Source organism: Pseudophryne corroboree (genome assembly GCF_028390025.1).
Source record: "Pseudophryne corroboree isolate aPseCor3 chromosome 3 unlocalized genomic scaffold, aPseCor3.hap2 SUPER_3_unloc_12, whole genome shotgun sequence".
In the NCBI taxonomy this organism is placed as follows: Eukaryota; Metazoa; Chordata; class Amphibia; order Anura; family Myobatrachidae; genus Pseudophryne; species Pseudophryne corroboree.
In genome coordinates this window covers 1,579,756-1,607,394 of record NW_026967500.1, presented here as the reverse complement: position 1 = coordinate 1,607,394, position 27,639 = coordinate 1,579,756, and the positions used below count along the sequence as shown (strand labels likewise).

The following is a 27,639-nucleotide window of genomic DNA, read 5'->3' as shown; positions in this document are numbered from 1 at the left end:
TGGGAATGGGACATTATACAGTAACACCAGGGGATGTGTCTGGGTGATGACTGGAGAGGTGACTGCTGGGAATGGGGCATTATACAGTAACACCGGGGGATGTGTCTGGGCGATGACTGGAGAGGTAACTGCTGGGAATGAGACATTATACAGTAACACCAGGGGATGTGTCTGGGTGATGACTGGAGAGGTGACTGTTGGGAATGGGACATTATACAGTGACACCAGGGGACGTGTCTGGGTGATGACTGGAGAGGTGACTGCTGGGAATGGGCCATTAAACAGTAACACCAGGGGATGTGTCTGGGTGATGACTGGAGAGGTGACTGCTGGGAATGGGACATTATACAATAACACCAGGGGATGTGTCTGGGTGATGACTGGAGAGGTGACTGCTGAGAATGGGGCATTATACAGTAACACCAGGGGACGTGTCTGGGTGATGACTGGAGAGGTGACTGCTGGGAATGGGGCATTATACAATAACACCGGGGGATGTGTCTGGGTGATGACTAGAGAGGTGACTGCTGGGAATGGGACATTATACAGTAACACCAGGGGATGTGTCTGGATGATGACTGGAGAGGTGACTGCTGGGAATGGGACATTATACAGTAACACCGGGGGATGTGTCTGGGTGATGACTGGAGAGGTGACTGCTGGGAATGGGACATTATACAGTAACACCAGGGGACGTGTCTGGGTGATGACTGTATCACTGTGTGTGTCAGGTTCCTATAAGGTGTCAGGATGTCACTGTCTATGTCTCCATGCAGGAGGGGGAGTATATAGAGGAACACAGGGGTCTGTACAAGGACGTGATGATGGAGAATCACCGGCCCCTCACATCACTGGGTAAGAGGAGACTGTCATGTATTGTACAGGGGAGAGCAGGTATGGGGGCCCCTATATACACACATCATCTGATAATCACATATATACACTGTACTCAGTCACTGTGTGTCTCCTACAGATGGGCCCAGTAACAGAGATACCCCAGAGAGATGTCCCCGTCCTCTGTATTCCCAGGATTGTACAGAGGAGAATCACAGGATCTCACAGGAGGATCAGGTAGGTGGGATTTAGGGTCTCCCCAATATACCAAAGTGACTGTCACTATATGATCTGTAGAGGAGCTGTGTGTCTTATACCCTGATATTATACTGTTTCACCTCAGTTTAATTAGATTGTATGCAAATGTCATTATAGTGTGTGTTTTTTTTTTCCTGCTGCAGGGTACACTGGGTTACACAGGGAGTAACATCGGGGTGTAGAGTAGGATCTTGATCTGAGGCACCAACAGGCTAAAAGCTGTGACTGTTCCCAGAATGCATAGCGCTGCCTCCTCTATAACCCCGCCTCTGTGCACAGGAGCTCAGTTCTGTAGTTGGTGCCATGCAGTGCAGGCATACAACAGGCGGGCTGCTCCCTCCCTCAGAAGAGCTTTTTCAAGTGAAAAATGAAGACTGTGGTAGTACAGGGACCTCACTAGACCACCAGGGCAAGGGCACAGGTCGGTTTTACTAAAAACCATTTGCTACATGGCCCGCAATGCCCGGTGGTGAAGTCCAGCAGGAGGATAAGGCTTTGACCTGTAGCCCCTCCCCCAGCCCCAGGGCGCCATTTACAGTGAATGTTCCCGTCCTGGAGCTGCATCCCCCTCCCTCTCTCTCTCCCTCTCTCCCTCCCCCCCCTCTCTCTCTCCCTCTCTTCCCCCCCCCCCCCCTCTTCCTCTCTCTCTCTGCCTGTCAGCATTTGGGCACCATTTCTAGCAAGCTGAGCTGATCCTGGGACTGTTTGGGCAAATCCTCCTCTGTAAAGCCGCCTGCATGTCAGCGCTGTGCATATTACAGGACACATAAGTGTTCTACATGTCTGCTGACAGTGTTAGGGTGTGTACACACGGTGAGATATTTATAGTGACTAAGGTGACGATCCCGATTTGATGCCGATGTGCGGTCCCGCCCGGTCGGCATCAAAAAAAAAGAGAGACTGTGCAGGCAAGTATAGAAGAGAGAGTCAAAATTGACACTGTGCGATACTGACTATGTGCCGACCCGTCCCCTGTCGCACAGTGAGAATCGGGCATAGCCCGAATCTCACCATGTGTACACACCCTTAGTTAAGAAAGAGTGCATTTAGTTGTTGTTATATAGTACAAGTACCCTGTGATATACATCCAGTCTTTACTGTGCATTGTTATATCTATTGAGTGTATAGCTATACTTAGTGTTGCTTTGTATTGCTAGTCCAGTGCAGTTTTATTGCATGTTATAATTTCTGCATTGTACAATGTGACTCTGTGTGTGCATATAGCTGCTGTGTGATATCTACTCCGTGTATCTCACTCCTACTGCTAACCCTATATTCTGTACCTTGAGGGGGCGAAGTGCGTCAGGGTTATTGTTTAATATATGCAGTTCACAGGATATGCTTATTGTGTATTTTTCTGTGTGATTTTTATTCACCATATACCTCTTGAATCCCCTGGTTGTGCTGATACACTGCACAGGGGGTTCTTGTCAGGTATTGTGCTGCTGATATTGTACTGTGTTGCCTTGCATTGAGCTTTCAGATATGTCAGCTACAGAGGGCAATGGTGCTGCGGCTGATCCCACAGTGCGTGGTGGTGACGCTGCAGACACGTTAGAGGAAAACATAGCAGTAAAGGGTTCAAGTTCTGGGGGTTCCTTACCCCCCAGTGGGACCGTAGCAACGGGGGTTCAAATTGACCCACCTTGGGCTACTTTCTCCACGTTATAAAGTACGCTGGTAACTAAATTTACGCTACCTATGGGACCTCATGTGCTGGTACAACCGCTTATGGTCCCTGCGGTTAATCCGCCATGGGCAGATCACCTGTCCATTTAGTTATAGCAATTGAACCAATCACTGACTAAACAGAAATCTAATCCTCGCCCGCCTAAGACCAAGGGGTCCTCTAAGCGGCCCATTTCTTCCTCACAATCCACCCACGTTCCAGACACCTCGTTTGATGAGGATGGCGTCTATACTGACCCCACAGACACTGATCCAGATAATTTTGATGGGGAATCTGTCTCACAGGTGGATGTTCCTGACTTGTTGGAGGCCATCAGGCTAATTCTTCAAAGTACTGATGACCCAGAGCCTGACGCTGCCCCTAATAAACCGGACAGATTTAAACGTCAGAAAGTCGTTAAACAAGTTTTACCTCATTCTGACCATTTAGGTGACATACGTCAAGAATCCTGGGAAAATCCAGGAAAGAAATTCACGCCTCACAAGAAGAATTGGGAAACACCACCCCCAGTGGATTCACAGGTGGCGCGGCTGGTGGTATCCTCAGCTCTGCCTGTAACTACCGTCTTGTCTCTGAAAGAACTGACGGATAAGCGTGTGGAGGGTTGTTTAAAGACGATTTACACCCTAGCAGGAGCTGTGTATCGGTCAACTCTTGCAGCGACATAGGCTGGAGAGGCTATTGAAGCGTGGGCTCAGGAGGTGGGTGCGGAGCTGCCTTCCAACTTTTCTGATAATGCTTGACAATGTCTATCGTATATTGTCACAGCTTCTCATTACATTAAGTGGGCGGTCTGATGCCGGTATTCTGGCGGCCAAGGCTTCTACTACGTCCATTTTGGCTAGCCGAATTCATTGATTACGATCCTGATCTGTGGATCTGGATTCTAAGAAAACCCTGGATGAGCTCCCTTTTAAGGGAGACATTCTTTTTGGAGAAGACCTCAACAAGATAGTGGCTGACTTAGCTTCTGCTAAAACAGCGTGTCTACCTAGTACTGCTCCTTTGGTACCGAAAGCTAAGAGTATTTCCTTTCGTCCTTCAGGGAAAGCAAAAAGTCAGGCGTACCCGAAACAGGCTCGCACTTCCAAACCCACTGACCCAAACCTTAATGGGCCTGGGCTGCCCGTCAGCCTGCTTCCAAAACTGACAAGCCTGCTGCATGACGGGGCGGGCCTCCCTCTGGGGTATCCCAGAGTGGGGGGCTGACTTCTAGGGTTTACCCAGGAATGGTTGAAGACCACCTCCAATGCCTTGATACAGGAAGTCATCACTCGAGGTTACGCCGTATCCTTCAAAAATCGTCCCCCTCATCGATTTTGCTTGACAGACGTCCCTTCGGATCAGTTGAAGGCAAAAACTCTTCTTTCGGGGGTACAGTCCCTCCTGGACAGGTGCATCTGGTTCAGAGAGGCAAGGGGTACTATTCACCGCTGTTCCTAGTCCTCAACATCAAGTCCTTAAACAAATATGTGAGAGTCTCCAAGTTTCGTATGGAAACTCTCCGCTCTATTGTTCTGACCTTGTAGCCCGTGGATTATATTGTCTCCCTGGACATACAGGATGCTTACCTGCATATTCATATCGCAATGTCGCATCAGCAGTACCTGAGGTTTGCTGTTGGCAACCTCCATTACCAATTTCGTGCGTTATCTTTTGGTTTGACCACGGCCCCGCGAGTCTTCACCAAGGTCATGGCGGTAATGACGGCTGTATTCCGCCGTCAAGGGGTCAGGATCCTACCGTATCTGGACAACTTGTTGATCCTGGCGAATTCCCCAGAAATTCTTCTACGTCGCATAGATATGACGCTCCAGTTTCTGCAAGCCCACGGGTGGCTCATCAACTGTAAGAAATCTTCCCTGGTCCCTGCTCAGAGCATGGTGCACCTGGGGACGTTGATGGACACTCACAACCAGTGGTTGTTCTTGTCTCAGGAGAATGTCCTGAAGCTTCAGGACAGGATTCAATGCTTTCTATCTCGTCCGCAAGTGTCGATACATTCGGCGATGCAAGTGCTAGGTCTCATGGTGTCTGCGTTCGACATGGTGGAGTACGCTCAATTCCATTTCCGCCCTCTGCAGAAATTGATACTTGGGATGTGGGATGGCCTGCCTCACCGGATCAGGTCTCATATGATCTCCTTGTCTCCGGAGGTCCATCTGTCACTAAGCTGGTGGCTTCAGGACCAACGATTGAGAAGGGGTCATCCCTTCTGGATCTCCAACTGGGTCCTTCTGACGATGGATGCCAGTCTGAGAGGTTGGGGCGTGGTGTTGGAGCAACACTTCCTTCAGGGTCGGTGGACCAAGGAGGAGTCTCTCCTCCCGATAAACATTCTGGAACTGCAGCCGGTGTTCAATGCACTGAACTTGGCCAAGCAGTTGATACAGAACACACCTGTTCAAGTACAGTCGGACAACGCCACCGTGGTGGCGTACATAAATCGTCAAGGTGGCACTCGAAGCCGCATGGCAATGAGGGAAGTATCAATGATTCTTCAGTGGGCGGAAAGCCATCTGCCAGCTATATTGGCAGTGTTCATTCCGGGGGTCCTCAACTGGGAAGCGGATTTCCTCAGTCGTCAATACGTACACGCCGGAGAGTGGAGCCTCCATCCAGAAGTATTTCAACTCCTCGTGGACAAATGGGGCCTCCCAGATGTGGACCTGATGGCGTCTCGACTCAATCACAATTTTCCGGTCTTCGGGACAAGGGATCCTCAAGCAGCGTTCGTTTTGACGGCGTGGCTCTTGGAGCTTCCATTCTGAGGGCCAAAGGATTTTCTGAGGCGGTCATTCAAACCATGTTGAAGATACTAATTAATGTTCTATACAAACCATTAAAGGAGCGCTCCTTTAATGGTTTGTATAGAACATTAATTAGTATATTCTTGTAATTGGCATCCAGGTGCCCTTTAGGAGCTGCTATCACATTTTATTAATTGTCAATCAGGTGTGCTTTTTAAACTCTTGATAATCCTAGCGCCCGATATATAGGAATATATATTCCTTATTCTCTCCCTTTGTTGAAACCATGTTGAAGGCCTGGAAACCAGCTTCTGCTCTGGTTTATCATAGGGTCTAGAATTCTTACTTTGCTTGGTGCACCACTAACAATCATGATGCTTACAAGTTTAGTACGGCCAAACTTTTGGCCTTTTTACAACAGGGCCTGGACTTGGGCCTTCGTCTGGCCTCCATCAAGGTTCATATTTCTGCCTTGTCGGTTTGGTAGCAGAGGAAAATTGCGACTCTACCTGATGTTTATACATTCACTCAGGATGTGTTGCAGATTCAACCTCCTTACGTCCCGCCTGTGGCTCCTTGGGACTTGTCGGTGGTTTGGGAGGTGTTACAAGGGTCTCCGTTTGAGCCTCTTGAATTTGCAGACCTTAAGTGGCTTTCTCTTAAGGTATTGTTTTTGCTGGCTATTGCCTCTGCTAGACGGGTGTCTGATTTGGGTGCCTTGTCTTGTAGGTCCCCATATCTGATTTTTCACCATGAACGGGCGGTTCTTAGAACACGTCCCGGGTACCTACCTAAGGTGGTTTCTTCTTTTAACCTTAATCAGGAGATTGTGGTTCCGGCCTTTGCCTCTCCTGAATTGTCTTCCAAATAGCGGTCTTTGGATGTGGTACGTATCTATGTGAAGAGGACAGCCTCCATTCGGAAGTCTGATTCTCTCTTTGTACTGTTTGGTTTTCACAAACGTGACTGGCCTGCTCACAAGCAAACCTTGGCCAGATGGATTAGAATGGTGATTGCACATGCTTATGTACAGGCTGGTCGTCCAGCTCCTGCGACTATCAAGGCCCATTCTACTCAGTCTGTTGGACCTTCTTGGGTGGCCCGCTGCGGTGCAACCCTTGAACAAGTGTGCAAGGTGGCTACTTGGTCCTCAGTGAACACGTTCATAAGGTTCTATGCCTTCGATACTTCCGCCTCCCAGGATGCTTCCTTTGGACGTCGGGTTCTTGTGCCTGCTACAGTGCATCCCCCTCCCATGAGGAACTGCTTTAGGACATCCCCGATGTTGTTCCCTGTGGAACCCAGTGTACCCCGCAGCAGAAAACGAGATTTATAGTAAGAACTTACCTTTGTTAAATCTTTTTCTGCGAGGTACACTGGGTTCCACAGGGCGTCCGCCCTGACGCCCTCAGCTTCTTTTAATTGGTATGGCATTGGCCGCTGACACTTTCTCCTGTCGTGAGAATGTGGTGTATGTGGCTACTAATGATTGTCGTCTCTTTTACCTGCTACTGCATTGGACTGGTTAACAAAACTGAGCTCCTGTGCAGGGAGGCGGGGTGATATAGCAGGCGGCGCTATGCATTCTGGGAACAGTCAAAGCTTTTATCCTGTTGGTGGCTTGGATTAAGATCCTACTCTACACCCCGATGTTATTCCCTGTGGAACCCAGTGTACCTCGCAGAAAGATTTAACAGTAAAATCTCGTTTTTTTGCTTTTTTTTTAGGTAGAACGTCTGTCTGATATTACAACAGAAGATATAAAGGGAGAAGATGAGACATATGTGACTGATATAAAGGCAGAAGATATAGAGGGAGAAGAAGAGACGTATGTGACTGATATAAAGGCAGAAGATATAGAGGGAGAAGAAGAGACGCATGTGACTGATATAAAGGCAGAAGATATAGAGGGAGAAGAAGAGACTTATGTGACTGATATAAAGGCAGAAGATATAGAGGGAGAAGAAGAGACGTATGTGACTGATATAAAGGCAGAAGATACAGAGGGAGAAGAAGAGGAGACGTATGTGACTGATATAATGGCAGAAGATATAGAGGGAGAAGAAGAGGAGACGTATGTGAGGGGTGATCAGCAGTGTAAGGAGGAGGAGATCCCTACAGATATCAGCACAGGTGAGTAATAAACACTTATTACAGAAAAGAGTCACATTCTCCTTGCTCAGGCACTACAACAATCTCTTTTTCTCATATGTCCTAGAGGATGCTGGGGACTCCGTAAGGACCATGGGGTATAGACGGGATCCGCAGGAGACATGGGCACACTACAAGACTTTGAATGGGTGTGAACTGGCTCCTCCCTCTATGCCCCTCCTAAATACTCCAGTTAGATTCTGTGCCCAGGACAGACTGGACACACACTAGGGGAGCTCTACTGAGTTTCTCTAAAAGACTTTGTTAGGTTTTTTATTTTCAGAGAGACCTGCTGGCTACAGGCTCCCTGCATCGTGGGACTGAGGGGAGAGAAGCAGACCTAATTCTGTGAGTTAAAGGCTCTGCTTCTTAGGCTACTGGACACCATTAGCTCCAGAGGGTTCGATCACTTGGTGTGCCTAGCTGCTTGTTCCCGGAGCCGCGCCGTCACCGCCCTCACAGAAGCCAGAAGAAAGAACCCGGGTGAGTATGAGAAGAACAGAAGACTTCAGTGACGGCAGAAGACTTCTGAGTCTCAGAGGTACCGCGCAGCGGTCGCACTGCGCGCTATTGCTCCCACACCCCAACGGCTCTACAAGGGCGCAGGGTGGGCGCCCTAGGCAGCAAGATATACCTCCATTGAGTCTGGCTAAACATGTTTACAGTGCATAGGCACTGTATACGGACCCCTGCCAGCATAAAAAGCTATATTAAAAGTGGGGCTGAAGCGCGCCGAGAAGGGGCGGGGGTTAGCACTCACAACAGGATTCAGCGCCATTTTCTCCATGTCCCCGCCAAAGCAATGTGTACAGTGCAAACGAGGGGGTGGGGGGGGCACAGTGATTAGTGCAATATAGAGGGAAATATAGCACTATCTTAGATAATGGGCATGTAATCATTGTGTTGTGCATATATGTCTGCGTGTTCCCCGACATGTGTGAGTGCTCTGTCACAGACAGCTATGGGGATCCCTGTCTGCATCGCCGATGCTTGTTGGTACTTGATTCAGTAGATGCAGTGTCAGCAGGTCGGTAGTATCATGCTTTTCTAAAGTAAACACTGTAGGTACCGGGTGGAAATTAACATGCTGTAACTAACCTGTATATATATTTATATATGTATATGGTACGGTTCCATGGGCCTGTAGCTCGAGCACAGACATGGTAGTATTTGTGGGGGAGTGTTATTAAAATTATATATGTATACTTCCCTCGGACCCCTCGGGGTTGCAAGAATGTTATTTTGCCTGGTTCCTACTCCCTGCTGTCAACGAATACTAGATTTTCTGTCGACCATAAGGTTTCCTGTAAGATCCACAACTGGGGCATTCAGTACATGGTCATACACATTCAGAACACAATAATTTCACTAGGGACCCGATGGTTCCGGACAATCCGCTTATATGTATGGTGTGTGTGTATATATATATATATATATATATATATATATAGGATATGTGTGTAATTGTGTATTACATTATGTATATTCATATTATGATTTATAATGAATGCTGAAGTAAAAGTATTCCTTCTTATGTGCTGGTCTTTCTGTTAATAAAGCTCTAGGTCGGCCGTGACGAGTTGGTCTCAGATCCTCACAAGGAGTCCGAATGTTTATTCTTTTCCCGCCGTGGATAGAATAAAGTGAAAGTCAACTCCTGGTCGACACGGGGCCCTGTCACAAAAGATCGTACACAGGAAGCTAAGTGATATTTTATTTCTATGCTTTGGAGTTATTTGCATTACATGCACATGGGGGTGTGTTTATATTCAGAAAGGCATCCGATAGAATTACCCTATAGAGAGAGGGGGTGTGTCTTATGTTGGTTCCTCTCTATAACATGGCGGCAGGCTGCCGTGCGACTGCAGGAGGTGTGGCCGGGGGAATGCTGAGGCTGACTCGGAGAGATACTGCAGTGTTTCCCTGGGACGGTGTACCGCTGTTTGGGGAGGCCTCAGTTCAATCAATGTTGGCGGATACCACTGGTAAGTCTAACTTCGTGAGTTAGATTCCCTCACAACGGTTGGTGACGCATTCTGATGTGGGATGCAGTCATTTTAACCGGTTCGATACCGTTCTTTTTTCCCTTTCTGTGCAGATAGTGGATGGTGAAAAGGTAAGAGTTCTGCAGCCTTGTCAGGTTCGCTGAAGCGGATGTCGTTTTCTGTTTCTACCACATCCACCGCATGTCGCTGGGTCTATCTGGCTGGAGCCCACTCCGGTGGAACTCGTCCACTACTCTTCAGTCAGTCCGGGAATGGACTTGGACCTGTGAGTTAATAATGGAATCCAAAGGGGGACATACTGGCGTTTACGGATGTTTTCCCTCACTAATTTTTAAAGTAGATCTTACCGATTCCCCTTTGGAAGGGGAGGTAGTACGCGACGCCATACCAGAGTTGCGTCAGGTTCAGGGCATTGTCCTGCCGTCCCTGTTTAAAAAAAAAAAAAAAAGGGGAAAACAGAGATTTCTCCTTACGAAGTTGAACTGCAGGATGGAATCTCTCAGGCCAGGGAGCTCCAGTGCGTAAAGGTAGAAAGGGGTTTAGATGAATTGTTCTCCGCATTCAGCTTACCTGGGTGGATATCCAGGACTGTCTTTGCCATTTCACCAGAGTGATGGCAGTAGGATGGTATTCTTTCACTAGTGAGAGCCATTGTTATTCTGTACTGAGACACTCTCCTGATTAAGGCGAGGTCAAGACACAAGTGCAAATCGTTGTTTCTCTCTGACTGTTCTTCAACACAGGGAATGGCTGTTGTTCCCAACGACGTAGACGTCAGAGGTGGGTATCAGAGTAGATACTGAACGGTTGAAGTTCTGTGTGTTCTTGTGGAAAGAGGTCTGAGGATCCGGAGTCAGATCAGATTTGCAGTGACAATCCATCAATATGTTCCGTTGATGAAGAAGATGGTGCGGCCTAAGAGGCCTTTTCGGTGAGCAGGTCAAATGCCAGAGTGGTTTTCACGGGGCCAGTTGGAAATGTGGTCCGGATCTCACCTGCACATGCACCAGAATATAATCCTAATGGCAAGGATATCGCTCCTGTGGTGTCTGCTCAGGTCTCACCTCCTAGAGGTGATAATGTCAAATATTACCTTTAAATATTAAGCTATATACTATTACCGTTGAGGGGTTAGTACAAGGCATGTGAATCATGATATTTTTCGACTTTGGCAGTCAACAATAACTGCCACTATCTAAACAATTAAGCAGAAAAATATACAATACATATGAAATATCTATAAATGATTGGGTGTAGGGAGGAGAGGAGAAGGTGGGAAATGTATGACCTAGTGTGATAGTAAAAACATGTATGTATGAAATTCATGTCTGAGGGGTCATGTATCATCGTGCCGTACATGTTCTAAAATAAGCTTCGAGGTATTGCGAAGTATACATTGAATCCTTCTTATCCCGTATTAAGGGTCTGTAAGTGGGCTAACAAACTCTACCGAGCTCTTTTCGGCTTTTAGTTCCAACAAATGGGGTGCACATTAGTTGATGATACATGAAGGGGGATAATATGTGAGTGCTAATATATGTGCCTATATCACCTGTCGTCTATGTGTGTCACTACCTGAAGATCGTAGAGATGAAGATAAGAAACATGCGTTATAAATGCATTCATATTATAATGTATGTGATCGTCCTTGGGCATCTGTTGAAGTCTTGTCCGGATTGCGGTATCTTTGCTGTAAGTGGTAAGCAAAGTTTTTCAAGTGTCCATAGAAAGTTAAAGTCTCTAAAAGTTCATCAAATGTCTGTGAAAAAGTTAATCAATGGTCTGTAGAGATGTGCATCAAAATCTTCTTCCGAGTGGATGTCTTTTTACCTTGGAGAAAAACAAAGGAGAAACGGGTGAAAGAAACGGACCGTGGCATCACGTCTTATCACAACATTGTCTCGATTGATGGGTCATAAATTAAACCAGTTGTTGTTACAATGCCCTCGCTCCTCAAACTCTTTAATTTGGTACTGCGCTTGCAATGCATTAAAATCCGAACACATCTGAATATCAAACCAATCATAATGACAACTCCTAGGATACACGAGAAATTTCCCTACATTCACGATAACATTTTGAGCCCATTCTCCTAAACCTGAGAACCAATTGCGTGGGTTCAACCATGAAACCCAGCCGGTCAGTTCATTACCCACAGCAGCAAGGGTAAGGTTGTGTCTCCTTCGGAACTCCCACTTCAATTGCAAGATATCGTCCATCTTTTGATCTATGACCTCAGTTGTGTCATCAGTGCTGTTTGTGATATATGTACAGCACTTCACACCATACTAAGTTACTAGGGTGACACAATACCCTCCTGTCACTGCTGTGATGTAATTGAGAACCATCCTGTGCTGGATCAGTTCCGTTTTGTAAGCTTGCAATTCTCTCCCAGTATACCTGAACGTGTCATCATACATCTCGGTGATATTGTCTATCAGGTTCGCTTGCACAGTTATATACCTAAAATGTATAACTCCTCTGGCGGTACGGGTGATATCTAGCGCGAGTAGGAGTTGAATCCCGGTGGATTCGTGGATCAAATCAGAGGCTGCATGCTCTGTCCTATCTATAAGGTGTCTCTTTACAATGTGTTCGTAATGAGTGTGAGTGTAAGGAGCTTGAGCATTGAGGTGAACGTCTTTCATCTTTTCATGGGTAATGGTCATTACTTCTGGCAACAATCTTCCAATGTAACACAATCCCTCTGAGTTTGGGGCAAGCCACTTATACGCCTTCATCGCGCATATGAAATATGCATCATCGGGGAGGACATATGGGACAGAATGTGACATCACCATATTACAAACCTTCCAGGTGAAAAATCCTATCCCTAACTCTGTCATTTGTCTAGTACACGTATCAGGCTGTATGATATGCGCACAGTATCCTGGTGATACTTCTCCAACTCGCATGGTCCTACTTCCTAGAGTGTACCTATACTGAAAATATCTCTCACCATTGGCTATTTGGCGTATAAGCTCTGGGTCTATGGGCATTCTATCGGCTCTGTGTGAAAATGCCATGGTTCGGTTGTTCCATGTCACTTCCCAATTTCCCGGCTTTCGGGGATTGGAAATATTAAAACATATTAAGGACTTATCCACATGATATTGGTTGAGCTTCAAACTAGTAAAGCCTAGAAATATTAAATTTCTTGTCCACCTGTCTCCCACCCCTTAATTCAAGTACCTCATCTATCGTTAAAGCGTATGGCACTAGTCCTGACTTTCTATGACCTTGAGGTACTTGTGAGCACACCCAGCATTCCGTTTGGTTTAAAACCTTACCCACTAATGAGTGATAGTCACTCAATGGATGACGGTCCATGTTGATATTAAGACTGGACTGACATCTCTGGATGCACCCGTCCTCAACTATGTTTTCACAATTCCTACAGATACAATTCTCTTCAGCTAACAATCCTTCACAATGTCTTTTAGTGTCATGGCTACCAGATCGTTTTCTGATACTCGCCTTTACTCAGTGATTGTGTTGCTCTTGGAATTCTACGAATCCGTCCTGGTCATCAGAACCTATTCCAGATCCTTTCTCGACCTCTCTGGTACTCTCACCGAAACAGACTGCTCTGGTCAACAACAGGGTCAACAGGAAAACACGGAATGTAGTCTCTTTAGGCAAGTCCATCTTGCAGGAGGAGAAAGAAAGAATGGTAATGGGGGTAAAGAAAATAATTGAAGGGAAAGAAAATTGTTACGATAATTGTCCTCTAGTCTCTTTGTTCTTCTTGCTCAGATGCCGTCTCAACAGTGCTGCCTCTCAGTCTTCCCAAAATGAACACTTCAGTGATACGATATTCTTTCCGAATCAGCGATCTTTCTGTAAGGAGCATAAATCTTGCATTACCATTTGTCTAACTGTTGTGTGACATACCATCCGTAAAACATGAAAGAACAAAAAGAGAGAGAACAATAGAAAAGGAGAAAAATTGTCAGATTTCCGTTCACCATCAGGCTGTCACATCAACATGTCTATCGGTATTCTCTGCACAGTCTCCCCCACCAGTATTTCCACTCTCCACCCTCTGTGCGTGGCCAGGCACAACGATGCTGGTAGGACATACTGGGGTTGGGTAGACCTCTGAAAAGACCAAGTGGTCATGTGACGTTGGAGCTGTAGTTCTGCTGGTGAACGTCAGAGATGAAAAGGAAATATTTAAAGATAAATCACAGAGTTTACCTGGCCGCCCCTGTGTCTACAAGGAATAACCTACCAATTACATCGACCGTAACCTGAGGCTTACTATCAAGGCTAACAATTAACTTCACTGGCTGCAAATTACAGGTGCGGCCCAAAATTTTTCCTATATGATCCCTGATTACAATTACGTGTGTCATACAGTGTGTCATAACTTTGATCGTGTTCTTGTCTAGGAGGTCTGACTTTATGTGGGCTGTTACAGTTGCTGGCATAATGCCCTTCCCTTTTACACAGATAACAAACCCTTGGCTTCCTCCATGTGCCAGGGGCTGGGGGTTTTGGTCGATTTGATGCCTCTTCTAGTGCTTGGATGCTCATCACCATCAACCGCTCTCCCTGTGCTTCCCTGGTTCTTTGGATATTACGGTCATGCTCGATAGCGGACTCCCTTAATGCAGCCACCGAGATACCTCTCCAGTTAGGTTGAGTGGTCTGTACCCTTGTTCTCAACACTTCTTTTAAACCTTCCATTAATACGGACACCGCTACCTCTCTATGATGTACACTTTCCTCAATGTCCGCGATCCCAGTGTATCTAGCCATTTCCTCTAATGCTCGATGGAAATAATCAGAAGCAGTTTCACCTTCTTTTTGTCTAATGGAGAAAATTTTGTTCCACTTGACAACAGTTGGGAAATATACTCCTAACTGCAGATTGATCTGTTTAACATTCTCCTGATTGTATTCCTCAGTGGGAGGTACTTCTGCGTCTAACTTACAATCAGTGATGAATTTTGCAGGGTCAATATTGGAGGGTAGACATACCCTTAGCAATGTCCGCCAATCTTTATTATGGGGTTCGGCGGCGTTACCTAGTTCTTTAATAAACCTTTGGCATGCGGCTGGATCTTTCCTGGGATCAGGAAATTCAGAAGTAATTGTCCTTAATTCTGTCCGGGACCAGGGGCAATGCATTGCAATGTTCCTGACGGGAGTGACTCCCTGAGCGTCAGTCTTTCCATTTGGGACTGCGATCACCCTGACAGGATTAAGTTCAATCACATCACTCTGGGTTGATTCTACAATGTGAGGTGCAATTGTCTGTGCATAATATACAATACCGTACTTACCTGTGGACACGACCTCACCTGACCCTCCGTTAGGGGCTTTACTACTGCCTTTACCGATTGGGCTGTGCCCACCTGGGTGTTTTGTATGGTGGCTGCTGGAGAAAGTGCAGACATCGTGCTGGGCTCACTTTCTTGCTTGTAATTCTGAGGGAAGTTTAACATGGGGTGCAACTTGCACGGGTTAGAATTTGTACATTTATCAGTTTTACTCCTATCGTCATTAACACATTTATTACGTTTACTCTTATTGTCATTAATACATTTATTAAGTGCACTATTATCATCATATCCCAGTATGCCATTCTCTGCAGCCATTGTTTCTCCAGTTGCCATCAGTTTCCTGCTAGGGTTGGAACCAGCTGTGTAAGCTAATTCCCTCTGTATATCACTCTCTCGTTGCCATAAATGTAAACAGTTTGTGTGTCTGACCCTTTGTTTTTGGGACTTTGTGAGACAGATCCTAAACTTTAGATTATGCAATACCTCTGAGTTAAAACTACCTATCCCAGGAAATGGTGCTTTATCCCCCACAGTCATTCGTGTCCATTCATCACAAAAAGTCTCAGTGTGGGGACCATACTTCCCCCACATTACTCACCGAGCTGACCCCCTGGGTCTGAAATTCTCTGCCTGAACCCTGGCGGAGTAACGTCCCTGTGTTGTTCACTTGGCTTCCATTGTGGACCTTTTTAACACAGAAAAACTTCCTAAAATGCACCAAACACAGTAGTCTATGGTGGAAGTTCTCCAAGCTCTTCCACCAGCTTCTTCTGCTCCGAGTATCCCCGGTCCGCCTTCTAGCAGACTCGTGTAGTCGTTGCAGGACCTACCTCTAGGGATTTTCCTGAGAGACCAGCGAAAATTCCCTACCTTTATTTTACACAAATCACGCTTGCATGTGCTCCCTACAACACGTATGAGGGCAATTTACGCATGAATATGCAACCTCATATCACGTTGCGTCACGGGTTTACACCTACAACCGTGTGGTCCAATCGTACCACTTATAGACACTTGTTGTCTATAAATGGTAGGATCATTGGAGTCTCCCTACTGTGCTCCACAACAGCCGGATCGTAATACCACGATAACTTTTATCACACTCCGTCGCACGTGTTCACCAAAACCGTGCTCGCACGTTTTCACCTAGACCGTGCTTCACCAAGTTTCACCAAGACCACCAAGTGGGATTCAATACACTCATACCTTTTTCAGCCCACACTATCATTCTATAGTTTTCTGATCAGAAAAATAATTTCCTGTTAACTGATAGCTCTCCCCAGAGGTACTACAGTAAAGTAAGGTATTTAAACTAAATATTGGAAACTGAACAAATTTGTGCTTTTATCGCGTGGCTACCGTATCGCCTAAACTAAAACAATGCTATTGTGTGATTTGTATTTTGTGGGCGTATCTGTATGCACGTTGCGTAAAATATGCCACGTGTGTAGGCCTTTGCCCGAGACACGTGTACACAGGCCGGATACGTCTGCAGCAATACAAATAACATGCTTCTATAAATGTAAACGATATTTAACTATAATCGCTTACCCACACCACACAGTATCTCCTGTATAAACCTTTATAACTGGGCCAGGCTGCGTGTGTGTTTTACATGTACTCCCTTAAAGATTACTTTATATTTTTAACTAAATAGCAACAAATTTCTCAGCACGGGTCAAAATGTATCTAATAATCAATGCTAATGGCAACAAGCGAGTAGATATGCAGAATACACAAAATACAGGTCTAAATTAATCTACTAATCAATGCTTCCAATAGTATGATTCATATTGGATAGCTATCTTGCAGAACATACATTGATATAAACACATACACATAATTATAATATTATATCTATGTACCATTCACTGGTCTCCTGAGACTCATTTACTCATTAAGTGCTTCTAATTTGCATATGAATGTGCTTTTGACTGTCTGTGAAGGTGGTTTTTCACTGCCAGGAAAAAGCAGCCACACAGGTTAATTTGCATTTCAATGGCTATTTTACAACAAGCAGAGTTTAACTGAATCCTAGAGGTAAAGTGAAAAAAAAACTTTGTTTATCTGTATGTGGTTCTTACATCAAATATTCATCTTACTATTAACTTTTATTAAGCCCCATCTGAATCTATTTGTAATTGACTATGGCATGGGTTAAATAAATGCATTGGTAACTCATAAATGGTGATTTCTTTTTGACCAAGGATGGCTGATTATTCCTGAGCAGACTGAAAATCAGCCATTTAGAAAAAAAACGACCTTCCCAAAATGGCCGCTGCTCCTCCCCCTTCCACATCCATGAGGGTTACACAAAATGGAGGACAGACCATGTGGCTTCCTTTGTCACAAAAAAATCACCATGCAAGCCCCTGAAGTTATTTTTAGGCCTGAGTTAAAAAAACAACAACACTATATCAAGGCTTTTGCAGCAACTTTTAAATATACTTTTAAATTTACTTAAACAGGTAAGCAATCCAATCTGAATCAAACACAATATGACTCATTTGAACCTTGTTTTGCAACAATATAATCAGATATGCAGAGTACAGGTGTATGCTTGTATTCAGAAATTCACAGACTTTAAAAATAGCTTTGCGTTCTTACCTTCCGGATCCCACCAGCATCCCTTCAAACCAAGCGGAACAGACGCTTATCTAATCAGCATCAATGTATCCCCGACCACAAAACGGATAACGGGATACTACCTTCCCACCCTTTGCTGATAGATAAAAGTCTGCCTTGTCCTGCTAGGCTGTGGATATGAGGAGGCCCGGACGATTGCCCCCAATTGATAATGTCAAATATCACCTTTAAATATTAAGCTATATACTATTACCTTTGAGCCGCTATGGCCGTTAGACCACGTGCACGTGCTACGCACTTTGCACGCTGTTTGCGTACGAAGTACCGTACGTGGTACGCACTTGGCGTACACATGCTGCGCTGAGTTTTTAATGAATATCCACAGCGAGCGCACACACAGTTGATAACCTTTAAACCTTATTATTAAAACCACAGTAAGAATATGCTTATGCTCTAAACCTTAATAGCCAAATACTGTAATGATGTAACGCTTAAAACCTTTAACAATGTGTATACTGTATGAGCGATTAAGATGCTAAGAGAGCCCTTTGCGTAGGAGTGAAAACACAAGACCTGATTTGGATTTAAAAATCACAGTAGCTCTAACACTGCCGTGGATGGTTTAGAGAAAAGGGAAAAAACACAATACAAGTTATACACTACAAACTAACATCAAAATCTAACACAATAACAGAGAAATAGCGAACAATCGCAAACAAGAGTGAACAAATGAGAACATAAATGGCAATCAAAATGGATAACAAAATGGCTACAGAGAATAATACATACGGGGGGATGATTCGCAAGCGCGTCCTGGATCCAACCCTCAGCATTCAGGGAGAAAGCCTTCAGAGAGAGTGAGTGTCTGGCCAGGCAATGGTGGTCTTTATATACATAACGTACTTTCACAATACAATGGTCCCTATAATCTCATTGTTCATTGGACACAGGAATGTCTCCACATTATAGCAAAGGTCATAGGTGGATTTGAACAGGTGGGCTGTGTCTTTCCCCAACTGCTCTAGTGGGAGGTATCCTCAGGATTCCCGCCGCATGGATAATGAACAGCAAATACAATTAATATCCATAATCTACTTTTGTACATAACTATACGCAGGAGCGAGCGATCTTTTCCTAACTAACATCAGAATGTTACCCTTAAAATACCCTACAGCTGGATACTAGACACCACCTTTCAACCTTTATCTGACCCTTCCTATCATGCAAAGAGGAATCTCTCTGTCCAGGAACAGTTTAAACTAAACATACTCGCTGACATGGTCTAGGGGAATATTATCTACAATATACACTATTTGGGTTAAATATGCTACGATCGAGTCGCCCGCTACACGCTCACAAACTCTACCGTAAATGCGCATACCAGGCGCGTGATCGCCGGAGCGATCTTACGCAAATTGCGGATATATGCACGCACGTCAGACTGAGTGTACGAGCAGCGGGCATGTGCATGAGGGGTTAGTACAAGGCATGTGAATCATGATATTTTTCGACTTTGACAGAGGGACGAAGGTTCGGAATCCAGGATGAGATCCTGGTGTCCATGTATGCAGATCTCCGAGACTGGGGAGCAGTCCTTGCAAGGGAAGTATTTCCAGAGGAAAAGGTAAAGCTGGGAAGTTTGTCTGCAATAAGCTTTCTTGAATTAAGAGCTACTTTCAATGAACATATGCTTTGTGATCTGCCCGTGTTAATTCTGTCGGATGACTTGACAGCAGTGGTGTAAGTAAGCCGCTAGGGCGGAACAAGGAGCAAAGCGGCAATGGCAGAAGCCGAAAAAGTTTTCAGCTGGGTGGAAAGACTGGTAAACGCTCTATTAGCAGTCTTCGTTCCGGATGTGAACGACGGAGAAATAGATTCCTTTGGCGGGATTGCCGTTACCAAATTCGGTAGAGGCCCATTCCACTAGGAAGGTGGGCTCTTCTTGGGCGGCTGCCTGAGGCGTCTCGGCTTTACAGTTGTGCCGAGCAGCTACTTGGTCGGGTTCAAACACTTTTGCTAAATTCTACAAGTTTGATACCCTGGCTGACGAGGACCTCGCGTTTGCTCAATCGGTGCTGCAGAGTCATCCGCACTCTCCCGCCCTTTTGGGAGCTTTGGTATAAACCCCATGGTCCTTATGGAGTCCCCAGCATCCTTTAGGACGTATGAGAAAATAAGATTTTAAACCTACCAATAAATATTTTTCTCCTAGTCCGTAGAGGATGCTGGGTACTCGTCCCAGTGTGGACTAAATCTGCAAGGCTTGTATATAGTTGTTGCTTACATAAGGGTTATGTTATGGAATTGGTCTTTGATGCTGTTTTTGTTCATACTGTTAACTGGTTGCGTATATTCCAGGTTATACGGTGTGTTTGGTGTGGGCTGGTATGAATCTTGCCCTTGGATTAACAAAATCCTTTCCTCATATTGTCCATCTCCTCTGGGCAGTTTCTCTAACTGAGGTCTGGAGGAGGGGCATAGAGGGAGGAGCCAGTGCACACCCATACTAAAAGTTCTTTAGAGTGCCAATATCTCCTGCGGAGCCCATCTATACCCCATGGTCCTTACGGAGTCCCCAGCATCCTCTACGAACAAGGAGAAAAAGATTTACCGGTAGGTTTAAAATCTTATTTTTATATACTAACAGGGGTGACAAGTGTGGTACAGCACTGCAAAGGCAGATCCAATCTCTTTCTCTGCTGTCTTCCCTTCACTCTCACTCAGATGTTCACTGCTGCCAGTAGCACACGTATGAGAAGCAGAAGTATGGCGGCAGCTGTATAGATTCTGATATTTAATTCTCTGTATCATACTTACCGTACACACATCGGCCCTCATTCCGAGTTGTTCGCTCGCAAGCTGCCTACTGGGAGTGAATCTTAGCTTCTTAAAATTGCGACCGACTGATTCGCAATATTGCGATTAGACCTTTCTTAGCAGTTTCTGAGTAGCTCCAGACTTACTCGGCATCTGCGATCAGTTCAGTGCTTGTCGTTCCTGGTTTGACGTCACAAACACACCCAGCGTTCGCCCAGACACTCCTCCGTTTCTCCGGCCACTCCCGCGTTTTTCCCAGAAACGGTAGCGTTTTTTCACACACACCCATAAAACGACCAGTTTCCGCCCAGTAACACCCACTTCCTGTCAATCACATTACGATCACCAGAACGATGAAAAAGCCGTGAGTAAAATACCTAACTGCATAGCAAATTTACTTGGCGCAGTCGCAGTGCGAACATTGCGCATGCACAATAAGCGTAAAATCGCTGCGAAGAAAAATACAGAGCGAACAACTCGGAATGACCACCATCATCCTTATTACTAGTGAGAGAATAGAGGTAAAACACTGATGATGGGGGTGTAACAGTGGATTATAGCCTAGCAGATGATGATTACAGGGTATCATATGGTGTATTGCATGTAAAGTACCTTGTTCCACACCTACTCTGCTGTAGCAATATACCTTATATAAGGGTGAGTAACACATGTACAGGCTTACCAGCGTATGAGCACACACATAAAGGAATGCTACCTTACCAATGCTTCCAGGAGTAACGTTAGGAGACATTTCTCTGATCCATCAGCTCATATGACTGATGTTATTGTTCATCTAGAATCTCCAATTCATACGATATGTTCCCCATCCATTGTTTTACATTGGTGCTGACATAGGACTTGGTGAGTGACTACATCTCCATTTATACTTCATGGTTAGTTACCAGTACAAGAGAGAGATATATCTAAGTCTTATAATATTACATTTGTTATTGTGAGTGTTCTCAGGAGGGTGGACACAATGATAGTCTGAGACACAATATTATAAAGCTTTCATTAAAAGTTGTTTTATTATACACACACATTTACAATTAAGTGTCTCAGAGAGTCGTCTTCTCCTATTCTTTACAAGATTAATATTGTTACAGAAAATGTCACATTTCCATAATGTATTTTATTTCCAGCAGATGGACACACAAGCAGGAATATCTCAGAAGGACATCTAATGTTATCCCCGGATTGTGACATAAAAGATAATGACAGTAGACAGGATTCTCCAGGAGCTAACCCCATTACCCCAATTATACATCCAGCTTTGTCAGCTGATCCCTCTGATCCTGGGAAATGTTCTCCTGATCACTCTGATATTGGTGCATCTGTTACAGCTCTGAGAGTAGATACAGTGTTTCCCTGTTCTATAGATGCCAAATGTTTTACACAGAACACAGAGCTTATTACCCATCAGCCAGCTAAGGCAAGGGAGAGGCCATTTCCATGTTCTGAGTGTGGGAAATGTTTTACATACAAATCAGCTCTTGTTACACATCAGAGAAGTCACACAGGTGAGAAACAATTTCCATGTTCTGAGTGTGGGAAATGTTTTGCACAGAAATCAGATCTTGTTAGTCATAACAGAAGTCACACAGGTGAGAGGCCATTTCCATGTTCTGAGTGTGGAATTTTTTTTGCACAAAAATCACATCTTGTTAAACATCGGAGAAGTCACACAGGTGGAAAGCCATTTTCTTCCTCTGAGTGTGGGAAAGGTTTTGCACAAAAATCAGATCTTATTAATCATAACAGAAGTCACACAGGTGAGAATCCAATTACTTGCTCTGAGTGTGGGAAATGTTTTACATGGAAATCACAACTTGTTATACATCAGAGAAGTCACACAGGTGAGAAGCCATTTCCATGTTCTGAGTGTGGGAAATATTTTGCACACAAATCAGATATTGTTAAACATCAGAGAAGTCACACAGGTGCAAAGCCATTTTCTTGCTCTGAGTGTGGAAAATGTTTTACACAGAAATCACATCTTGTTAGACATCAGCAAAGTCACACAGGTGAGAATCCATTTCCATGCTGTGAGTGTGGGAAATGTTTTCAACACAAATCAGCTCTTGTTATACATCACAGAAGTCACACAGGTGAGAAGCCATTTCCATGTTCTGAGTGTGGGAAATGTTTTGCACACAAATCAAATCTTGTTATACATCAGAGAAGTCACACAGGTGCAAAGCCATTTTCTTGCTCTGAGTGTGGAAAATGTTTTACACAGAAATCACATCTTGTTACACATCAGCAAAGTCACACAGGTGAGAGTCCATTTCCATGCTGTGAGTGTGGGAAATGTTTTCAACACAAATCAGCTCTTGTTATACATCACAGAAGTCACACAGGTGAGAAGCCATTTCCATGTTCTGAGTGTGGAAAATGTTTTGTACGCAAATCAAATCTTGTTAAACATCAGAGAAGTCACACAGGTGAGAAGCCATTTTCTTGCTCTGAGTGTGGGAAATGTTTTACACAGAAATCACATCTTGTTAGACATCAGCAAAGTCACACAGGTGAGAATCCATTTCCATGCTGTGAGTGTGGGAAATGTTTTGCACACAAATCATCTCTTGTTAGACATCAGCAAAGTCACACAGGTGAGAAGCCATTTCCATGTTCTGAGTGTGGGAAATGTTTTGCACAAAAATCAGATCTTGTTAAACATCAGAGTAGTCACACAGGTGAGAAGCCTCTTTCTTGATCTGAGTGTGGGAAATGTTTTACACGGAAATCACAACTTGTTATACATCAGAGAAGTCACACAGGTGAGAATCCATTTCCATGCCCTGAATGTGGGAAATGTTTTGCACACAAATCAGATCTTATTAGTCATAACAGAAGTTACACGGGTGAGAATCCAATTACTTGCTCTGAGTGTGGGAAATGTTTTAAATGGAAATCACAACTTGTTATACATCAGAGAAGTCACACAGGTGAGAAGCCATTTTAATCCTCTGGAGTATACTTATTGCCATGCGTTGTTCTTCAAGGTTCTTATCCTATCTCCTATGCTTTTTGCAATAATACATGCTACCGCAGGGTGAAATAATCAGATGTCATGCCCTCATCTACCACTGCTATGCAGATCTGTCTTTTGCTCCGGGTACTGAGAACCCAGTACCAATCCTAAATGTCTAGCTGAGCTCCAGGTGTGGTGGGTGATGCCAGTTGGCTGTGACTCAGTCCTGGTGAAACAGGTCCTTATGATAGAAGCTCACCAACAAAGGGCAGGGCTACAGCTCAACTTTGTGAACCAACCAGGCTTGCGCTTGGGGGTTCAGAGTTACAAAATGCTGATAATGGGAGTCATTCCGAGTTCGTTCGTTGACGATTTTCGCTATGCTGCAATTAGTTGCAAATTGCGCATGTGAAAGGCACGCAGGGCGCATGCGCTTAGTTATTTAACACAAAACTTAGCAGTTTTGCTGTGGCTTCTGCGGCGCTTTTCAGTCGCACTGGTGTTCGGTAAATGATTGACAGGAAAGGGGAGTTTCTGGGTGGTAAGTCTGCGTTTTACAGGCGTTTGCAAAAAAAACGCAGGCGTTTCAGGGAAAACGCGGGCCGAACGCAGGGCGTGTTTGTGACGTCAAACCAGGAACTAAACAGACTGAGCTGATCGCAATTCGTGAGTAGGTCCGCAGCTACTCAGAAACTGCAAAGAATTATTTAGTAGCAATTCTGCTAATCTTATGTTCGCAATTCTGCTAAGCTAAGATGGTATCCGGACTCCAGGTCGACAACACAAAGGTCGACACACCTTAGGTCGACATGGACAAAAGGTCGACATGAGTTTTTCACGATTTTTTTCTTTTTTTGAACCTTTTCATACTTAACGATCCACGTGGACTACGATTGGAACGGTAAAGTGTGCCGAGCGAAGCGAAGGCACCATGCCCGAAGCATGGCGAGCGAAGCGAGCCATGCGAGGGGACGCGGTGCACTAATTGGGGTTCCCGGTCACTCTACGAAGAAAACAACACCAAAAAAACATAAAAAACTCATGTCGACCTTGTTCCTGTCGACTTTTCTCCATGTCGACCTCAGGTGTGTCGACCAATTGGCGTCGACCTAAAGTGTGTCGACCTTTGTGCTGTCGACCCTCAGTCCCAGACCCGCTAAGATACACTCCCAGAGGGCGGCGGCCTAGCGTGTGCAATGCTGCTAAAAGCAGCTAGCGAGTGAACAACTCGGAATGAGGGCCCATGTGCGGAATCTTGATGTCCTGGATGGTGGAGTGACACTTAGACATCAGGTATCAGCTACAATCAGATCCTCATCTGAGGAACATAGCCAAACTCCAGCACTTATTTCCCTCAGAAGATCTACCTACAGTCATACATGCACTTGTATTATCACACTTTGGGGGTCATTCCGACCTGATCGTTCACTGCAGTTTGTCGCAGCGATCGGGTCGGAACTGCACCGGCGCATGCCAGTCATCGTTGCCTAGTGATCGCCTCTTAGACAGAGGGAGGGGGTTGGTCGCGTTCTGGCCAATGCAGGCGTGGCTGGACCGTTGGGGGGGCGGGCCATGGCGGCAGTGAAGAACAACTCCCGGCCAGCCGCAGGAGCTGAACTGGTTGGGAGTTACTCCAGAAGTACAAAAGCATTGCCGCTGTACGATGCTTTTGTATTTGTGCGGGATGGGGGGGCGGCACTGACCTGCAGGGCGGACTAGCCCTGAGCGGGGCGTTTCCCCCGCATGTCAGGGAAGATGATCGTAGTTGTGCTAAATTTAGCCCAGCTCTGATCAACTTGGAATGACCCTATAGACTACCGCTTGTACAGAGTGTAACAGCCAGGCTGTCACCTAACCAGCCCGTTCCTGCCACATAACACCCATTCTCTACTCCCTCCACCGGCTGCCTGTAAGATGGTGACTCGGGGGGCTAATTCAGGTTGGATCGCAGTGTGTGATAGAACTAGAATTATTCAGAAAAAGTTGCAGGTGTATCCACTGCGCCCATCCTGTGCATGCTCCCATATTTTCTGTGGAGGGGCCACAGAAAATGTGATTGCCTGTCAGGCAGAGGCGGTCACGAGTGTGGGTGGGCAATGCTCCATTTCCAGGGAGGAGGCAGTGTAGCGCGAATGGAGCGCAGAGGCGGACAAATGGGCATGATCACGGTGGCTGTGACATCACGTGCAGCTGCCATGATCGAGAAGAATGCGGCGGGCCTCCTGCGGGTGCAGCTAAGCTGCAGCATCAGGAGGCTTCACTAACTTCTACGATGAAGCAGTAATTGTGAGGCAATCGCATTTTCTGCTTCAAGGGGGAGGCGGCGCTCAGCATGCTGGGTGGCCTTGCGCTGCGATGGGCGCCCCCCAGCACGCTAGGAAAAGGATTGCTAATTCTGCTAATTAGCAGCATCTGCAATCCTTACTGAATTAGACCCTCTATTAAATAATCTCACAGACTCTCCCAGCCTTGCATGACCATGGTACCAGAAGCAGCTTCTCCTTCCTTACTTCCCGGGTTTCTTCCATCTGTTGATGAAGGACTGTTAGCAGTACCATAAATTCCCAAGCAGTGCTTAGATGTCAGGGGAGACAGGGTGGGTGGCAGTAGTGCAGTAGCGGGGGCTGCTGGAGGCAGTGTCTAAGTGGGTAATATTGTCCCCAAGCAGCGCTGTGGAGGGAGACAGGGCAGGGGGTAGTAGTGGTAGCTACCAGGGGCTGCTGGAGGCAGTAAAGAGGTGTATGTGTTCCGCACAGAATCAGTTGATAATTAGACTTAAAGATGATTATGCTTCCTTATTTCTAATTAATCCCTTGTATGTGTTACTGTTATTTGCTGTGTCTGCCTTTATGTGTGTTCTGTGTAATAATCCTGAAAGTAGTGCTGCTACCGATCTCATATCATTTGTTGTAACTTGGAAAAGATGAGATATGAGGTGCACCCTGGAAGCTTATAGGGGGTTAATCAGAGATGAATGCAGATGTGACATCACACAGCCCCCCAGAAAATGGTCCCGGCCCCCCTGCGTTCACACCTCAGGGATGCGGCCACAATGAGTGTGTCTGCGTGGCCGCTGTGCTTGTGCATTTTGCCACCACCGGGTAAACTGCTGCGGGACGCTATTGCGGATGGGTCTGAATGACCCCCACAGGCTGTTGTGCAGAGTAAAGTATTTTTTAAGTTTATTTCATATCTTTAATACACAGATTTATGTCTATATTTTAAAGTCATTTAAAATCAAAAGATTTCCGGTGCAATTTTGGCTATGTCCGATGTTGACAGCGCATTTGAATAGTTGGATGATTTTACGGGGTGAAGGGGGTCTCTGTGTAATTAAATAGTTTTATCATTTGTTGGTTTTAAATAATTTATGTCTATTCAAATGTTCTGGGGTTTTTTTTTACTTGTAGGGGAATTAGGGTTGTTATATTTAAAAAAAAAAAAACTTACCTGACCCTCGCCGGGAAATGTCCATGTATGAAGGTATGGGAGATACCTGCTGCAGTCCCTTCTACTTACATTTGGGGGGTCCGTATTTTGGGGGGAATTAGCAGCAAATAGTAAATGATACATTGGCTCCATAACGTCTCGCTGACCCTCTGATTTTTACAAAAATATGTTACACAAAATGACATTTACATTAACAACCATTTGTCACTACTGAGGGCTGAGGCTGACCTGGGGAAGCCTCAGATGTAGGGGCTGACGTGTAAGTGAACTGGGGAGGTAGTATCGAGTTCTTTGACATACAGGAGTACTATTACACGTTGCCCAAAGGCGTGACCACGACAATGAAGTTGTAAAAGATAAAGTCAGTTTTATTGAACACAGCTTAAAGACACCTTTGATGTGCAAAACATCACAGGAGATGTACAATGGTAAGTTACAGGCCAGTTCCCAGAAGCGCAGGGTAATTAGTGCTGTGGCTTGCAGAACAGATATTACAGAGTCCTTGCTAGAACTGGAAATGGTAAGTCCGTATGCCACAGCTAACCGCTGAGAAGAGGTATGAACTGGTACTGCCCAGCAGATGGTGCACAGAGGCTGGAGTAACAGAGATGCACAGACGTAGATGGTACTTGGAAATTTGCAGAGAGTGCTGGATGGAACCGGTATGAATGAAAAGGTGCAGAACTCACCACTGTAGATATAGTTTGATGGTAAGCATCGATGGACGCTGTGGTTAAATGGTAGGATGGTCACTGATGCAGGTGATATAGGAATACTGCTGGAGTTGAAGAATACTAAAGATACTGTGGAGCACCGCATAGCAGAATACCAG

At 45.4% G+C, this 27,639-nt stretch overlaps 1 protein-coding gene across 1 annotated transcript; it reads left to right on the top strand.

The window, feature by feature from the left end:
- Window positions 1–978: 978 nt before the first annotated feature.
- Window positions 979–26,984, top strand: LOC134983307 (gastrula zinc finger protein XlCGF57.1-like). The gene is made up of 3 exons (XM_063949021.1): window positions 979–1,075; window positions 7,264–7,665; window positions 21,526–26,984. The coding sequence occupies exons 2-3, from the start codon at window positions 7,572–7,574 to the stop codon at window positions 23,097–23,099; spliced, it is 1,668 nt and encodes a 555-aa protein (XP_063805091.1). The 5' UTR covers window positions 979–1,075; window positions 7,264–7,571; the 3' UTR covers window positions 23,100–26,984.
- Window positions 26,985–27,639: the final 655 nt, after the last annotated feature.